The sequence below is a fragment of the Acanthaster planci genome, linkage group LG10, assembly GCF_054643075.1.
Source record: "Acanthaster planci isolate LZ-2023a linkage group LG10, COTS_SCS, whole genome shotgun sequence".
NCBI lineage: Eukaryota > Metazoa > Echinodermata > Asteroidea > Valvatida > Acanthasteridae > Acanthaster > Acanthaster planci.
The window spans coordinates 1,871,143-1,890,035 of NC_141786.1; the positions used below are offsets into that span (position 1 = coordinate 1,871,143).

Here is an 18,893-nt window from a genome sequence, read left to right on the forward strand (position 1 = left end):
ACTCTGTCGGTGATCTTGTTTAGGTGCAAAAGGAGAAGGGAGCAATATTCGTTATCAGAACATCAACATGAAAATTACCCAAAGGGGGTGATAAATGTGATCACAAGGACTATGACAAACTGGGTTAATTAAGTGGCAAGTGTTAATATCAAATTTCAAAGACAGAATTGTCCTGGTGAATGCAACCAACCGAAGTGTGAGCTAATCGTAGGCAGAGACTGTGTGTACGTTTGAGGTAATGGCTTTGGTCAAATGTTTTAGCAAAAAAGCACATCAGTTCTCCCAAAGCATTGATACTTATACTATTCCAATTTCTTACTTGTTCTGAGCTTTAGGACTCATAGCTCATATTGAAGACTAAACTCCTGAGTTTAGACACAGACGTGTCAACTCTGGAATCCGGTGGACAATTCATGCATGATGCAGTTACAGACAATGGGGAGAACGTTAAACTCACGTAGAAATTTTAATCCAACATAAAAATAATTTACTTTTCGCTTTTCGTCTTAAAAAAATTGTCTGTAGGATGGCGCCAATCAAATCACAAATCCATCCTGCACATGGATCTAACCTACCCCAATTAAATCTTTCCAACAATAGCGCTTCATTTAAATGAGTAAATGCAAATCGTTACCACTTCCAAATCAAGCTCTCCATCAATTCTTTAACATAACCGAAACTTAATTCACCTTAAGCTATACCATACCAAATCACACACAAAAATGTTGGTAGTCTTTTCTTTAAAAGGCTTGCAGTTCGTCGCCACGAAGTTTTAATGCCTAGAGCCCCTTTCATAAAAACACACCACATCTGGTGCAGAACGCCTGCTTTCTATCGGTCACTGTGAAATGATTAGAATAAACATTACAAAAAAATGTTTCAAAGGAAATTTTCCCAAAACCTGTGATTGATTGCAGGCAACCGGCAAACTGTAATGGGCGAGTTTATCTCGCTAAAACCTTTAAACTGATTGAAAACCTTCAGCCAGAGCTATATGTGGCAGGCTTGATGGATGCCTCACTCAAAAGATACTTGCCCGTCCGTTTTAATTTCATGTTTACGACTCTTCCCTGCAGCTGTTTCGTGTATATTCCATACAGTGCACCTGATTAGCCCAACGTGTATATTACACACTTTTGGAAGGAAGAGAAATGAAAAGGTCTAAAAAACGTCGTCTATTCATTTTACCTCCAAACCAAAAAGTTATCCAGCCCCTTCGCGGGGGGGTTATTGCCTCGTTAAACCGCCTCCACACCACAATTCACATTCTCAAAGCTTTTCCGAATCTCATGTTTCAAATGATAACTACAAAGCCCTGCATCTGAAAAGAGAAAGGACAGCCTTAGCAAATCCCATAACAAAATACGAGGGACCGAAGAAAAGAATGGAAATAGAAACACGGATATACGACCAACGCAGAATCTAATTGACTACAAATAATAAAATATGTTGGTTCTTATCAGGTATCCCATAAAACGCGCACAGATGGTTCTTAAATTGGATTTATTTTACAATTTGTAGGCAGCGCTTAGAAAGCTTTCACCTATTGCACGCAAGATTCCTGGTTTACTCAGATCACACGGTCGTTCAACCCATTGTGTGTTTAGCAAGGTTAAGATGAGACGAATCTGAGCTGAGTAACCAGATGTCACAGACTACTGTTTTGAAAACAGGCATCATTGCATAGTACATTTAATGCACTTAATGCACCTTATAAAATTACACACACTACAGCTGAAACTTAACAAAGTGCGGAGGGTCTTCTAGGGCTTAGTTTCAGACGTCCTTTCCTTTAAATTAAAAACCAGTGAAGTCGCCAAAACCAACCGTATCCGTGTAATACAGCAGCGATGAAAAGCAGCTCTTTACGTTCACATGATAGTGCTTGATTCACCACAACGGGTCACCCATGAGTATTACTTAAATTAGTGGTAAAAGCCGCGGATGGCAGAAAATGGCTACGAAGAGCTTGCGACAATACACCGTTAGGGTTAGGAACGCATTAAGTGGAATCAGATGCCGACATTGTTGCTTTTGGCGCAAATCCAATGCAACCTGCCGTCTGGTTTTAATCATTCCTTCCCCCGTCGATTTGCAACACTCAAGATGAACAGCAACATCTTACTCATTGTTTCGTCTCCCACTCTTTACAATTTTGCAATAAAGCCGATCACCGTGGAAACGGCACGATTACGAAATGGAAGGATGTACCTAACTACAGACAAAACTCGAATTCCCAAGCTTCTTTTCTTTTTTATTGCCGGTGAGTCTGTCCCACCTCGTCTCGCGTCCGAATAACGGTGTAAAGGAAGCGAAGAACTAGGCTGGCGTCACAAGGGTCCCCCGGGGCGGAAAAAAGGTATACGAAAAAAAAAATTCAAGAGTTTCCATGATGTGATTTTTTTATGTCAATGCGCAGAACATCGTGTTTTGTGATTTAATAGGCAGTTTCATATTGGTTGGAGATATGTTTTCAAACCAAAAAAAAAAAGAAAAATGACTTGTCAAGATGGTAAAAAGGTGTATCCATTTTTTTCGCATATCATGCAGTTCTGGTCAAGACTTTGAAAATACAATAATAATGTCTCCGAGAATTTCCTTTTGAGAAATAGTTTGCAAAACTGTTCTGTGTCTAATGAACTACGAATTGATCTACCGACGATAATGTTATCAACTTCAACTGGATAAGAAAAATATAAATTCAATGTACTTCAACGTCCACGTGTGTTTAAAGGTCTGACTTAAACAATCAGTTCTTCAGAAAAAGGTGTGAATAAATATGATAACCAGGCAGAGGATTTGGACATTGAGCAACAGTGTACTTTAGCCCTGTTTGGGTGATAAAGATAAGTCGTCCCTGGCTTAATTTTTTTTCTGTCTCTTATTTATTTTTTTCTCTCTGTCTTTTCCGAGTTACTCATTACTTTTTCCATGTGCCTCTTTACTTCAAAGGATTGAATCGTGCGCATTTGTAATTTCCATCAGGATTAAAATAGTTTCACCGAACTGTAAACAACTTCCGGGTCTGTCCATGCAATTCGCCACGGTTCCCAATTTAGAATTGTTTGCTTTTGTCCTGGATGCGACAAACATGATAAAAAGCGTTGACAACTTCCCCCCGGCAAACTTCAAACTGAATTGATTGGATGGTTCTTTTTGTCCAGCAATAAAAACAGGTTCTCCAGACGACGTCACAGGCGATCATTTGTATAGTTACCAAATCTTTTGTTCTCTTTGAAGCTGAACGCAGATGTTTCACGGGTCTATAGAGTTACTACAGTTCTACATGTACATTAAAATGCAGGCGGTGGGACTTAGGAATCAATCAACCCTGCAGGTTTAATTCAAAATTGGAGACCTGCGAATAAACCTACGGATGGGAGTCCGCTAGATTGATTTGAAGTCTTTGTTTATGGTGAGGAATGTAGTTCTAATTACAGAAAGGTTTTTGGCGTGTTTTTGACAATTTTACGGGTATTTCTAATGGACCTGCACGACTGTTGAAAGAAATAAGGCACTTCATAATAAATGTGGTTAGGCACGATTGTCATTTAGTTTACGACAACTGATTTAAGGGCGCTGTCAAGTTGATTTGTACTTGATGACGAAGAATACCTATGGTTCTGAAAAAAATCCATTGTTGGAATTATGTGAAGTGACTCAAGGGTTTGGCAGATTGCAAGAACTGCTCAATAGCAGTCAGATGATAGTCGTGTATCTCTCTGACCCGGTTTTGCCGAAATTATTAACGTTATCAAGCCCATTGCAGTAAGCCAGTCTTTACCTCGCGTGCTTAGGGTAAAGATTCACGAATTGGTCAAGTGCCGTCGCGTTGCGCACTAAATGCGCCACTTCATACTGCAGGTGAACTCGACAACAAAGCGAATTTGACGTCACGAAACATTTACAGCGGAATTTGCTGTTTAATATGAAACCTATTCAACTTTGCAGAATTTGCTAAGCGCAAATATTTGAAAATTTAAGTCACAGTGTCAGATTCTTATTCACCTTTACCCTCAGTATAATAATATGAATTGCGGCCTTGTGCACGTACTACGCATGTGCACGTACTAGCATAGGCTTAGCTCATCTTAGCTCATCAGTGCATCAGTTTAAGTGAAATAAGTGCATCTTAATCTTGTTAAGGTATAAAGATTGTTTTCAAGTTTTCAAGTGCAGTATTTCCAAGAAACTTGTATTTGTAGTACAATTTTTGGTCATCACATTTGTTTTTCTCTTTCATCTCTGAATCCCCTGAGTAAAAACAATGCTCTTTTCCTAAAACTATGCATCTTCCGATCCAGCAACAAAGTCATCAACATCATATGAAATTATACAAAGACAAACGCCATCCCCAGGCGTAGAGGCTACCATTTTAAGAGTAGCTAGAAGCTTGGGCCTCTTGAAAGTGATAACGTGACTCATAGACCAACTTACAGAGATCGCATTAAGACCAGCTAACACACAGCCTGAAGACCAGTTATTCCATAAATAGTCAACCTCAAACTTGATGCAAAACATCTGAAGCGTTGGCTGTTTCTTTTCATTTACCTTTTTTATTTCAGAACTTGATGAAAATGGTTGTCCCTATTGACATTTTTAAAATGCCAATACACTCATCCTAAGTGACTGGGGGCGGAGTCCACCCCCACCCTCGGCATTTCTATGATATCGTCGCAGTTCCTATTCGTCACGCGACGAGTCTTCAGAGGTATACCTTGCGGTCGTCTTGACATCAATTTTGCCATCACAGGCCATACCGCTTGCTCTCAGCGCCCGTGTTCCAAGACATATCAGCAAAGTGTTTGCCTTTTCCACCGACGCACCTGACCCACGAGGGCTGACATACGTGAAGCCTTGAACCGTAACAGCAAAACCATAATCAGGATTGAGTTGAAACCTGATACATGCATTTGATTGGTAATGTTATGTTTTTACAAAATCAGTCGTCGAACAGATAGGTTCTGTTGATGGAATGGGTGGAGATTTCTGGACACATGTGGGGGGATGCTTAAAGAAAGGTCATCGTGATACGGCACAGGGTCCAAGGTCCTACTTCAATTCGGGGACGCTACGCGTGCACATAACATCAGTAACTTCAAAAATGGGGATGATCACATTGGTAGTCCCCGAGTTAAAAAAAAAAAAGTCGAGGGGGTATATCTCTCCCCCGTCCCCTGGGATCAGCGCCTGTGGTTGATGGGATGACATTGTCGAAGAAAACACCGGCTCTTTTAGGATTAAATTTGCGGTCTGCAGCAAACCTGCTCTGCACTGATAAGTCGGAAAATCTATCAGTGTTCGTGTGGGACAGAGAGGAGTCTTTTCGTCAGCCGTCCACAACGTTCCCTTCGGCTGATTCATATCGCTTGAGTCCACTTCTCTCCCAGGCGTACAAGGGGACGTAGGCATGTAGAAATGCCAGCATATATTGCTTAAAACCACGGTTGGGAAAAACCGCCAATGTGCTAGTTCCACAGTACATGGCTACCAACCGCCATTAGGGTTTTTTTACCGCAAAATACCAGCATTTAAAACATGTAAGTAACATTATCATACTAAGTGATATTGTACAAAGCTAACAAGCATGGCTCAAAACCAATAACGTATGAAAGTGAGCGTGTTTTTTTGTTTTTGTTTTTTTTTTTTGAAAAGGCAGGAGGACAAGTGGTGTTGAGTTACAAGTGTCTTGCCCAAGATGTGTGTCAGGTCTAGCCTACATTACGTCTGTTATGCAGTTTGGGCCTAAATTAAACTGCTCATACGTAACCAAAATAGGAAAAGCAAAAGAGTATTTCTGTCAATTTAGCTCATCCCACAGTTCTCACCACGGCCTACAAAGTGTTCAATCGGCTCCGGTGTGGGAGTGAACCTCTGACTTCATCATCAGGGAGGTTTATAAGGACCATTATGCGTGCGAAAAGGAGACCTACATTCAACGGCCGCTGTCCAAGTCCAGCGTACTTTCTTGCAGCAGTCGACTTGAGATGAGGATTAATCACATGGCAATGTTACAACCATTTCTGAGACTTTGCCAAGCTCTGCCACATTTTGTTTTTCATTTCTCCAATGGTACTGATGACAAGTTCTGAAAGACACGACAAATGTACTGATATCATTTACGCAGGTGCTGGATTATGGAGTAATGCATTATTAACCCCTTATTCCCGGCTTTTCTGGGTGATCCATGCGCTTTAGTGACATCAAAAGCTCTCCAGTCTTCCAATTTAGGACAGCCGCAGTAATAATAAGCTGACAACCAGTCCGATTTACTCCTAGAAGTAGCTCAACGGCTGTTTTATATCTGAAAGAATTCGTTGGGGGGTAACTGTATATGTCGCATAGTTATGGGCCTACCTCTTGTGGCTTGCTGATGGAACCAACTTTTATGAAACAAATATTTCAACAAATAAATTAGTGTTAGGAAATGTACTATCTGGATGGGTTAAAACCGTATGAAAGGTCGTAAAGACACTCTGACGTTTTCGTATGGGGACAAATCGGCCAAGAGGTAAAAGTGACTGATCCCATTGTTCGCAACCAGCCTACCTTAATGACGCTTTCGGGATGATAGGCCTTGGTTTCTCCCTGCAACGGAAATCGAAACAAGCTGCGTGATGTCTCCGGTCGAGCCTCTCACCGACACACTGATGTCTTTGACATAGGGAGGTTTTTAATGTTTTCCCCCACGAAGGCTTCGCCGTGACACTCTGCAGCCTCTTGCAGTCGTTTTAATCTGGTGAAACTGCATTTGAATTGCATTACGTTGCGGGTGGACTTGCGCTGATGGCTCATCTGTCTTTGTAGCAAGTTACTGGCGTTCCTTACCTGACAATTCACGCAGGTAACTTGATGCAAACGGGTATTAACAAACTGATGGGTCCAATATTCAACGACTATTTCATGTCTGCAATTATGCCACACGTGGTACAAATTCAAATGCAGCGTCTTAGAGCGCGGTGCTGCGATTTAATGCATCAGATTGATGTTGACTACCCATGGTCGATAGCTTGTTATATTTGGCAAGTATTTATCTTTCACGTTTGGCAGCTCTCCTATAGGCCTACACGTAAAAAAAAAGTTTTCAAAGGTGGTGTTCTGATAACTTTGCATGAGGCTTGCACTTGACACAATGATGTTTTGGACAAACTGACATTCAAGCACCGAATGCGAAATAAAATTAATGTGACTGTTTTAGCAGAGTAGTAGAACTTAGAAAGCTGCTGGATTTTATTTCAGGCGCACAGTAAAGGCATGTCATACTCAATCAAGCACGATACTTAGGTTAAAAGGACTGACATTCCCTGCCGAGGATGGAAATGTTTAAGTATTCCAGATATACTGTAGGCCTACTCATAACATACATCTTGTCCTTGAGCCTAACTGTATTATTTCTATTCTTTAATTTGTTTTAACCCTCAAACTCGCCCGAAAATAGCCTACTCTATCTGCATAAAACTGACCTGAAGACACCCAGCCCTAAAAACAAGTTGCGTATATGTATGGATCAGGAATATGTGATAAATGGGATGTCTGCCTTCAACACTGAATAACTAATAATAGTATCAGGGAGGTGACAATGCAGAGATATATAGCATCAGGTGTAAGGATAATTAATGGATCCACTTTGGAATGGATAATCCGGGACTGACTATGACAGGCACGTCGAGTGCCACTCCCTCTATACTCACTCAGAGAGTGCAGATCTAGAAGGTAGTGCTTAATGCTTGTGCGGATTGGAGATTTTTGCTTGAGAACCCAGTCCGAATTCAGGCCAACTAGTGAGTTGTGAAGTCATAATTTCATGCCACTTTATTAGACAAAAAGCCCTTTGTGAAAACAGTAACGCACACTGGAAGGAGGTTAGCTCTAATTTCACAAAGTGAAGTAATGACGCCAATTCAGCCTGGGTGAGTGCAGACTCGTGGGTCTACCAAGCTAGACGAGCCGACAGGTCGTTTCGCCTTCACTGATGTTAGTTTTGAAGCGACAAGGTAATCGCGATGTCAGTCACGGAGGACTCTACTCGATTGGATGATGAACCATCTGCCGTTCATTTTGATCCTGTATGTGGTTTTAGACATGCAAGTCTCCAGGGCAGGAATTTTGTTCGGACTTTGATTATGATAAATATACAGTCTCGTCCAGATACAATGCTAGTGTTGGTATCTCCAAATTTAAAGACTTTAGTTATATGCCCTGCTAAGACCACTTGTAGAAACAGAACCACGGCTAAAAATATTGTTTGAGATCGATCCAAATCTTAATTCCTCTTTTCTTGCTCCTCTTTGAATTCACCGCTTAGAAAAGGATTTTATAAAAGAAGTTATTCCTGGAATTTCAAGAAATTATACCACAAGTCTGAAAAGGTTTTGATAAAACAAGATCCTACAAGAGCTTTTGAGGTGTCCCTCATATGTTATCTCTGACTGTGGCTTTAATTTTTGTCTGGGTTTGTTCCTTAGTTTATCTTCACCACTATACTGCTTCTCAATGGGCTTGGATCTCCTGTGCGGCAGTCTAGATCCAACTTCATGAGAACAGGCGACATACAAAAAAGGCAATCACGATGCTCTGAGAATTTCTACTAGAGTTCCCGTCCTGATTTGGTAGCAAAATGGCTGCCTAATACATAATTAGTGCACGCTTCCATCGTAGCTGAAAGAACTTGTTTAAGTAATGGGTATACAGGCTTTTAACGGATTAATCTTGCTCTATTTTGCCTCGATCTAAAACAAATAGCTAAGATTCTCATTACACCCTCTTCCACTTATCTATTTTTGATTGGAACGTGCACAAATCTTAAGCAAGAGTTTCTAGTTATTCGAGACCAATGAAAAAATACCAATCGTATCGATCCACGCTTATAAATTTTCCATTAGATTACGAATTAAAGTTCCATCCTGGAACAACTGATCCTGCAGGTGCAATATAAAACCCGTGCTACAAGGATGAATTATGGTAATCTCTTTATCACCTGCAATTAGAAGTCAACGGCCTCCTTTCTGGGGCCTCCAGCACCCGAAGGGATCCTTTATAATCACAACATCTGGTGCATTAATTCCTACAGTGGCGGAATCGGTGTGGAAGATTTGTAGGGGCAGTCGCAGTGTCTTTGGAAGATTATCTGAGGGAGTAGAAGCATGCGGGACCACTTTGTAGGCGTTTGATGTTTGGCACCGGCTCTTGTTAATTCCTTTAGGATTGAGATAACGCTCTGACAGTCTCTCAGCTGTTCAAAAAGTCACACTGTCTCTTTAGATGTACAGACCGGCAGCGTTTGCTCTTTGATAAATAATTTATTTAAGAAGAAAGATGAAAACCTGTTGTGAGCAGTTATCCAACACTGATACTTCACTGGAACTGGTAGAAAAGGAAGACTTCATTATGTAAAAAGAAGGTTGGATGGTCAAACTCGTGCTCCTCAGAACTCAGTTTCTTTCTGGACAAACAACACGTGACTCCGATAGTCACCACAAGGATTTGATTTGCATTGTTGAGGCCGGCTGAAAAGTGATAAATTATGTATAAAATATTTGCCAAATGTGATTTGCTTACCCCCGGGTTTCCACGTACCGCAGAAAATGGATTGAAATAATTCTCAAATTTGATTTGAAGGGGAAAAGTCTCAACATCGTTCGTCATTGAGCTTCTAAGCACAAATCAAATTTGATGAGGCTTCAGGTCAGACGATAAATTGTGTTTTACTCTTTGGTTTTCCCCAAGGCGTGTTGTATATAAGAGACTGAACACAATATTCAAAATTCTGTCAGCTTGAATAACGCCACTTGAAGAATTATAAGAACGTGAATTTTTTACTTAAGTACAGATAATATTCAGCAATAATTTTGGGACTCCATTCAGGACTTTTGATTTCTACTGTTTATGCAAAGAACGTGTGAATAAAGATTAAGTTTTCAGTATGTGGCCGCGTCCCCTTGACAGACATTGGCAACTTGATCGTTTGTTTGTTTGTTTGTTTGTTTGTTGGGGTGTTTGTTTGTTTGTTTGTTTGTTTTGCTGTATTGTTTTTGGAAGGTGTCTCTTTTTCTTTGAGGGTGGTTGCGTTGGTCATTAATTTGTTATATTTCAATTCAGAAAAGATTAATTCAGAAAATTTGTTTTCTTTTAAATGTTTACGTCGTAAAACTACTGTTATATCTGTGCGAACAAGAAAATGGCGAAACTTCTGACTAACACATGTCCACAATCAACGCAAATCGGCTTTACTAAAAAAAGCTAAAGAATAACCCCCCCCACAGGATTGCCCAAAAGACATATTGAGAGTTACATACGTTGTCGGTAACTAAGACAGAGCTGTAGCGCCGTGTTTTTGTTTTTTTTTTCTTTCTTTCTTTTTCTTCTTTTTTTTTTTTTGTCATTCGTGTTGTGGTTGTTTTTGCTTTTGTTTTTTTTAATGGCGCTTCTAGCTACTCGGGCTATTTGTTTTATTAACAATACGTCCATTCATAACCTTTTTTTAATCAGCATCACATTACGGCGTTAGGAAGAAGGTCCAGTTTTAGAGGCAGGAGGAAACCAGACTGCCCGGAGAAAACCTACAAGAGCGAGTATGGACTGGAAACCAAATGCACTTAAAGCCTGGACCAAGCCGGGACTCGAACCCGGGCCTCATTGGTGCAGATTGAGGGAAGATGTGACATCCATTATGAATGTGCGTCTTTATACATATCCGCTGATCCGTGCAGGTACATAGACATGTACAGCCGAAGATGCCTGACCATCGCAGATACTATCTAAATCTTGACAACAACGAGGATGTTTCGTATATTTCTTGCAAGGAGGAGTTCCTCCATTTTTCGTCACATGACAAGATCTTTGAAATGAAAGTGGAAAGCCAGATTTGTCATGTAAGGGAGAGAGATTAGTAGTGCATCGGGACAAAAGCACAATGCTTAAGGCTGAAATATAGGGGGCGCACTACCAACTAGAAGCAAAGATGCGCTGCGGGAAAATGCATGCTGGATTTGCTTTTTTCGTTTTTTATTTGACTCTGGCCCTCCGACCCCGTTATTATAGGTTTGGTTTTTATAGCATCTGATCGTTTTATTTTTTCACATCTGTCTATTTACAACACGTATGTATGGTAACGCATTTTACCCTACTGTGATATAGACTGCATCGAATGTGATCAAACAACCCAAGTCATCCCGTCAAATCTCCGATTTCGAACAGTGTAATCAAATTCTGAGATAATTTGGCCCTCGCGTTACTTAGCCGTTTTTGCGACACATGCTGCAAGATCCAACACAAACCTGTGTACATGTACATCAGCTTGACTCGGTTTTTTTTTTACCGGCAAGGTAACTCACTAAAAGAAAACTGCTCAACCGTAACGTGTTTTTTGTTGAGACGCCTGGTTTCTTTGTCAGCCGCGCGTCACGAAAATAATCAGCTGTACTCTATGCTTGTCATATGGTCACACAGGATCTTGTACACGTATGTGCAAATTGATATAAACTTTCAAGGATTACTTGAGGATAGTTCATCATATCTCCTCCAATTATCGGTTTTCTGTGTGTGAAACTTTCTAAAACTCTCCATCTACAGCTGGGCAGCAACACAGGGAAATAGAGCTGGGGTTAACGATGGATAAAAAGCCGAAGGATCAACCGGGAATACACGTACATATTCTGGACGACAGCAAACTGTACACGGTGCCTCTGGACGAGCAGTCGGGAGATACCGGGAATGACAACTACAGTGGACCGTCAAAACTCGACGGAGAACCCGTGTCACGTCAGGTGATTCACACTCCGCGGACACACATAGTACCGCCTCTCAAACCAGCCCGTCCTTCCTCTGGCGACAGAGTCTTGGGGGTGATGACCGTTGTGGCTGTGATAGTGGCTTTCATCGCGTTGCTGATCGGTGGATTGGGTCTATCTCGGAGGGGTGATATTTTTGTCAATGTCTCTAGCGGAACGTCTTCTGCTGCAGCAGGTATAGTGAGCATTCAATGTGGCGCAGTAGATAAGCAGGTCTATGTACATGTACATATATTAAACACACTGACACAAATTCAAAAATACCTGACAAAATTATCGGTCACTATGTAAGCAAAACAAAACACTTTTCATTTGAACATGGTAGGATATTACTTTCAAACTTGCCTACGAGAGATTCAAGTGGAAAACTGATGTAACACTTTATACTTGAGTGTGCTTTCTTTGATCTTGAGGATGCTCTTGTGAATGGCCCTATTCCGCTGAGATTATGCATATAGGACCACGCTCGGCCAATCAGAATTTACTTGCGATGGAGTAATTTGATGATACTGGCTGATCTTCCTGTTATAATGATTGGTACTGTGTGTGCAGGCCGCTGCATGCCTTCGTTTACATGTGTGTTCGGAACCAAATTGTGTCATAATGAGTATTAAGCTGGGTAACTTTTCACGTTGACCTTAAAATGACTTCACCCAAATCCTCATGACTGCCAGTGGCAGCAGGTATTCGAGGCCGAGGGTATAAGAGCGCGTGTTCATTATAGTCAATTACATTTGTATATCAGAAATAGTATAGAAAGTTGAGCAGGATGATACTTTCTGCGTTTATTTCAATTCACTTCTTGAGCCATGATAGAACTGGTTGGCCTTAACGTGCTAGTGTATCAGTTGTGATTTACAAAAATTCATTCATTATTAAAGTGCAAACGCTATGCGGTTACGGGTTGTCCCAATGCGCCATTTTTTATCACATGTACTATACTGCTGCATGTGTTTAGTATTGGTCCCTTGAGGGGGTTAGGGATTCGTGCGTTTGTATGCCTTCGGTTCGACCACGCTGTGTTTCACTTACAGCACCGTTGAAAATAATTGAATGGAATTTACCCTTGCTAAGTGGTCGAATCACTATGGACAAGCTTAAAACTATTTCCTTGTGTTCATATTCCAGGACACTTGTTTACGATGGAATACGTGCTATAATGCTGGTCAACTGACACGTTGTGAAAGCCAGTCTTGGGGAATAAAGCCTCTCATAGCCAAGGCCTTCCAGAAGACACACCCCTAGGCCAATGTGCGTGGATTTAGGTTTCCTCGATTCAAGCCCAGCATTCCCACTCAAAGAAATGGTTTTTCTTTTTCACTTTGCAGAAGAGGGTGAAAGTACTGAGGATGACAGAGTGTGGTTGATTGCTATTGGAGACTACGATGTCAGTCTGGAATACCTGTGAGTAGGTCCAGTCTCTTATTTTGCTTTTTACCCCTTAACCATGATGTGTGTAAACTATTGAAATTGGAGGACTTGGGACTGTTAGGGCTTTTCGATTTTTGGGGTGAAGTTGCTGTTTCTGTGACTGGTCTAGAGTTTGTTTATTTTAGTGACATATCTAGGTTTGGGGCCAAGGTGAGGGGAAATTGATTAAAAATCTACGATCTTTTTTTTCAATAGTAAATATTTATCACCACCGTCCTTCCCTTTCCAGTGGAGGGGTGGCGGTACCTTTTGGAATTATCAAAACTTTCAATTGAAAACAAAATCGGCAGCATGTGTCCCTGTCAGGGACCAGTACCTCCGTCCTCTGCTGGAAGCACAACTGGGCTGTTTTTCATTGATCTCACAGTATTGAACGTTCATGTTGTTATTTGTCCTCCTGTGGCGCCCTCATTCGGTCACCTCATCCATGTACTGGCACTCTCACGCTAACGTATGAACCCCGACATGATTTTTCCAACGCTTTAAGAACGCTGCCATGTTATCCTTTTTCCACGGGCAAGAAGTGAAAGTTATAGATAAGGCTGCTTATACCCCTTACAATGAGTTTTGGTTGATTTAGACCTACATGTAAAAGAACTTCGCCCTATGCTGGAGCAAATCAAAATGTTGGACGTGATTATAGACGAGTGATTTTCGCGATCGCCATTTTTTCCCAAACTCTGAGAGGATTTTGCAAAACTACCAATATGAAAGTTGTCAGTATAGATACAAGCCCGAAGGGTGTAGGCCTATTCGTTTTGCATCGTTTGTTTTCCTAGTTTCACGTTTCTGAAGCTCTTTTTTCATTTCCTCTAAACTTTGATCATGGAATTGGCACACGGCCAATAACAGGCTGCCAGCAGCCCTTCCCTTTTATTTGACAAAGTGGAAGGGTACGTCTAGCATGTGTTCACTCTGTCGAAAAGGAAAACAAATACTTAATGTGGATAAGTGGCTGTGAAATTTTAAATGTTTAAAGAGCACATCGAAGGAAAACACATTTCTCTGATTTTATCTGTTAAATAAATATGGAAGCATCCATATCGAATGCAATGTCATTTTGTCTTCAGAGCTCAACTTCAATAAGGTTGAAGGGGCTTTTTGCTGATCATGCCAAGATGCAAATTCTCGATGCAGATTGCGTCGTTCTTTGAAAACAGAGTAAACAATGGGACCCCTCGCCCTGTGTCCGTAGTGCATGTAGATATATGTAAAGCCTGTGCATGTCAAACTATGCATCTAGCCATTGTGTGTAGCCATTGCGTTTTCCTTAGAGGTGTTCTTCAATGTTTATCAATTTTGTGATAATTTCTCTTCTCGTCACAGTGACCTGGTAAGTGGACAGATCCGAGGCTACAATGTTGATGTCATTAAGGCAGGTCAGTACAGTTTTTGTTTTGTTTATAACCCTAACACTCCTCAGTCCTCCTACAGGTGAAGGATTGAGGAGGGTTAGGGTTAATGTGTGGATTGTTCGTATGCTGTCATTAAAAGGAATTGCTTGCGTTTCTTATTATGTCATCAGTCTGTTGGGGGTTCATCTTCCATTATACATATTATCTATCTGGGGAAGTACATTACGTTGATACAGGTCGTCGTTGATGTTTTATCTTTAGATGGTCTCTGTACCACGTAAAGGGGGAAAAAACGATTAGCCGTTGGGTGCCGCACATACTCCTGCAGCGGGCGTGTAATTTCCACATTTGTCAAAACTGAAACAAAGCACCAGATCAACTAGCACGCAGTGACGTCTACGAGTTTCACCGGTGTGGTTGCAAAGTGAACAAAGTAGTTTTAAGTGGGGGACTACTTTGTCATTAGGCTTATTAGGAGGAAAAATAACAAATTTCCAGCAAAGAGAGACATCGCAGAATTTCCAGAAGAATGATGCATGCTGATTTGAATGATGTACATGTAATTACTTTAACAGTTACATGCATCATCTTCCTTATCTTAGACCAAATCCTTAAAATTCTATTCAAATAATTCTGTGAAATTTCAGTGTCTCATATTACATGTATGTTTAATGTCATTTAATCTGTGCCTTCTTAGTGATTTAGTTATTGTAAATGGCATGCAATTCAAGTTTTAACTGGCATATGTCATGTTTTGAATGACCCATGCACTACCATAATTAACGTATTTGTTATGGCATGTGTCATTAATTTTAGTTTGCCGAATAGCAAACAAACGGTGTAGTTTGGTGTGGGACGTATACAGACACTGCTGGGAGACTGTTGCAGGTGAATCGCCTAGACCTGGTATTGGACTTCAAGGCGGTTGGTATGACGCATGCACAGGTAGGCCCACAAAACCACGAAAGATTCTTGCGGGGGAAAGTGTTCCTGGATTGTTGTCGATCATGGATTTTACTCTGATTGGTTTTGCTGTTTCGTATGTTTTAGCATTTGCAAATTGCGATTTCTTTCTCCAGCGTGGTCGAAGACCTACGCCAGGTCCCGCACCTTCAATTTTACCGCGGATATGAGCAAGCAACACCTATCGGTCTTTATGATTGCCACGGAGAGGGACCTAGCATCTTTCAACTGGCGTGATCTGACAGGCAAGACCATTGGCTTCCTCCAGTCGTACTCGGAGGATGCCACGTGCATCAGGAGGTTTCCAGAGATAACCGTGAGCTACATGATCCGTGCATAACGTCTTAATTTAAAAATCGAAAATTAAAAAAAAGCAGTTGACTTTCCTTTGCAGTTGCTCCGGAGCCAGATAACACAAAGAAGTATTGGGAAGCAACGTAGTTACATATTTCATCACTGAATTTTTGTGACATTCGTTGCTATAACCAAATGGCATACCTCAGTTATTATAAATCTTTACACAGGGAGTAAGTTTGGTATTTTTGAACCCCTCGAGTGGCAACCGAAACGTAATCGTACTGATAAATCTAAATGTTGCTAACTGACCTATTCTCATTCATTTAGGGAAACAACTTGGCCCGCAATCAAGTGAAGTACTACGTGAGTCAACAAGATCTCCTCACAGCCGTCAATAATGGAGAGGTAATGTATTTGAAAGTCAGTTTTGGACTTACTTTTATGCGAAAGGATATTTCCAACTATGTTTTACTAGAGTGGCTCATGGTGAGTCATTCAGGAGTCATTTATCGTGTACTGTCACCGGGGGCATAAGCAAGGGAAGGGGGTCGGTGTGTTCAAACAAATCCCAGTTTCCTATCTCCGTGAGCCTCTGTTGTAATCATATAATCCTCACTTATTAAAAACTGCTACAAAACCAGAAGTCTCTGACATGTCTGTTTTGGCCTTAAAATGCACCAGCTTGAGGGATTTGATGTACTCTTCAACATTTGATCCAGAGAAACATGTTTTGGATCTCTAAGTCCCGAGATCCCATCTGAGGATATTACGCCATTGCATTTCCAACCCTTTTTATGACACCCTTGGATGCAAACCTGCTTGTCACGTTTTTGTTTTAGTCGCTAGGTTTCCAACGTACCCCAGTGTAAAATAAGCAAAACAACAGCTGCTACTTGGTCTATATGGAACTAAATTCAACTGTCAAGATGCATACCAAAACGGCTTTCTGATAACTTTACAGAGCCATCTTTCCGTCTTTCTAACAGGTGGATGCAGTCTTTGTAAACGAATACTTGGAGATCACTGAATATCTCCAGCTAGCCTCGGACAAGCTCAACCGATGTACCATCGGTGGTCAGGCCATGATGACGCGGAAGGATAGTACTCTGGCGGACTGGTGGAATCCTGCCTTTCAGACACTCCTGGACTCCCCCGAGTATCTGCAGATATGTAAGGGACTTGAAGATGAAAATGTGCATGGTAAGCTAATTTGATTAGCTAAATTACTCAGCAGTGAAAGCAGGTTTAATTATAAGTTTTATTCTTACCATATCATTTTGGCAATGGAAGAATGTAGTTTTAGCAAGCGTTCCCCTTATCGTTTTACTGGAATTTCAATCCCAAAACTGTACCAGGAAGCAGCTTTCAAGTAGTACATGCAGTTTTCTTCTGATGTAGGGGATACCTGGCGTCTTTTGAGAACGTTGTGATTGATAAAAATAATTGTGCAGAGCCTCACAGCTGCCAACTGAAACACTGATTGTGGCTTTTGGACGAGATTATAATTTTGTTTGGAATTGTGTTGATTAATGCTCTAACCACGTATCCCCTTGTTCTGAACTGTTGTTACCGTGGTGCATGGTTTAATGTTTTTCTTCAGGCTCACAACCTGGACCTACCTTATCGGAACACTGCGTTGGTTTTTGAGCTCCGCTAAAATCCTCTCAGTATGATGATACTCTAAGTTCACCTCGCACGGTTTCAACTAAACAGCTACCTTCACTGATAGGCAGATTTTGAAGATTATGGGGGAAAAGCTACGGCTTGAAGAATGCTGTGGAAGAGACACTGTGTATAATCTTCCAGTAACCCAACCCTAATTGCTGACTTCGGCAAGGCTTACATCACATGAGCAAAATTGTCGTATTACAGGCTCACGGTCACATTGGAAGGCTCTTAGTCTGGCTCCGTTTCAAACTTGCACGGATCATAACGGGTATTTTTTGTTATATTTTTGTGGAATCATAACTGGTATTTTTGTTATATTTTTGCGGAAGTACAATGTATAGGTTTAACCCAAAAGAGCAGGAGGCGGATTCGCCCTTTGCAACTTGTAGACAAAGTGCATTTTTCAGGAGTTGAGGCTTGAGGAGTTTTTACCGGTTATGGACTACAAAACAATAATAATCCCTGACGTTATTTAGATATTCAGTTAATAATTGGAAAGTTATTTATACTATTTTACGCATGAAAAGATACTGGGAACAGTAAATGTCTATGTTTACTTTTAGGGTTATAGTTTTTAGTTTTTCTACAGTTTTTGTAGTGTAAGCTAAGTCTTTATTTTCCAAAGATATGATGTATGAAACATATTACCATGGTATTTTCTGGAACTAGATGTGTTCAAGGATCAATCTGGGTCACATTCAGCGCTACAGTCTCGACACAGTTATAATAAGCACAGAATCGCTGTTGCAGTTCACAGTCCACAAATCAAGGCTGGATTCTGAGGAAAGACTACACCAAGGGAATCGAGGCCTTTAAAATGTTTTGCAACCAAAATCTCAGAACTAGCTGGAGAGAACTCAGATCTTATGAATCTTTTCGGGGAGGGCTGCAACGACGTCAACTACGTTAACAAGTAGCGAGCTGCAAATTGACGTATTGTTTGGCAAAGGACAGACAACCTATCAAAGTCAGCGCTGATTATGGAAGGTGAAAGAGGAGATAGTTACATAGGTGACATCAGGGAATTAATGGGTTCGTCTGGTGCCCAGGGCAGAACTGCGGCGTATGACTGTAGACGGGCAATGCTGGAGGGAGATCGTGGTGGCTCCGTTGCAGGTCAGAGTACATGTATGTAAGGAAACTGGCTAACCTCTCTCTGAAAATATTTCAGTTGACTCTCAGTGGCACCGGATCATAAATTTACCCTCTCAGCCAATTCATTGGGGTGTTCAGCATACACTGACTAGTAAATGTGTGTGTTGAGCGAGAATAACAGGAGAATATGTTTCACCAATGTCCTATGTCGTGCCTTTTGGCTGGTAACCCCTTTCTTGTCGTCCTTTTTAGCGTCAGCAAGCGACAACCACCTGAATATACCCTATACAGATTT

At 41.1% G+C, this 18,893-nt stretch overlaps 1 protein-coding gene and 1 long non-coding RNA gene across 2 annotated transcripts in view; one reads left to right on the forward strand and one right to left on the reverse strand.

The window, feature by feature from the left end:
• Nucleotides 1-6,692, reverse strand: part of LOC110983509 (uncharacterized) — a 63,525-nt gene extending 56,833 nt beyond the window's left edge. Inside the window, exon 1 of the long non-coding RNA XR_002598727.2 lies at nucleotides 6,550-6,692. This is a non-coding gene — a long non-coding RNA (uncharacterized LOC110983509). The remainder of the gene's footprint in view (nucleotides 1-6,549) is intronic.
• Nucleotides 6,693-11,027: 4,335 nt separating this feature from the next.
• Nucleotides 11,028-18,797, forward strand: LOC110983521 (uncharacterized). The gene is made up of 8 exons (XM_022242829.2): nucleotides 11,028-11,964; nucleotides 13,118-13,193; nucleotides 14,547-14,599; nucleotides 15,392-15,520; nucleotides 15,655-15,854; nucleotides 16,163-16,240; nucleotides 16,822-17,035; nucleotides 17,436-18,797. The coding sequence occupies exons 1-8, from the start codon at nucleotides 11,610-11,612 to the stop codon at nucleotides 17,480-17,482; spliced, it is 1,152 nt and encodes a 383-aa protein (XP_022098521.2). The 5' UTR covers nucleotides 11,028-11,609; the 3' UTR covers nucleotides 17,483-18,797.
• Nucleotides 18,798-18,893: the final 96 nt, after the last annotated feature.

What these genes read in the sequence shown, in the direction of transcription:
- LOC110983521 (XM_022242829.2), top strand. Translation starts at nt 11,610, where the DNA reads ATGGATAAAAAGCCGAAGGATCAACCGGGAATACACGTACATATTCTG. An exon ending in AACGTCTTCTGCTGCAGCAG is followed by an intron (nt 11,965 to 13,117) that starts GTATAGTGAGCA and finishes TTCACTTTGCAG; the next exon opens with AAGAGGGTGAAAGTACTGAG. An exon ending in CAGCCGTCAATAATGGAGAG is followed by an intron (nt 16,241 to 16,821) that starts GTAATGTATTTG and finishes TCTTTCTAACAG; the next exon opens with GTGGATGCAGTCTTTGTAAA.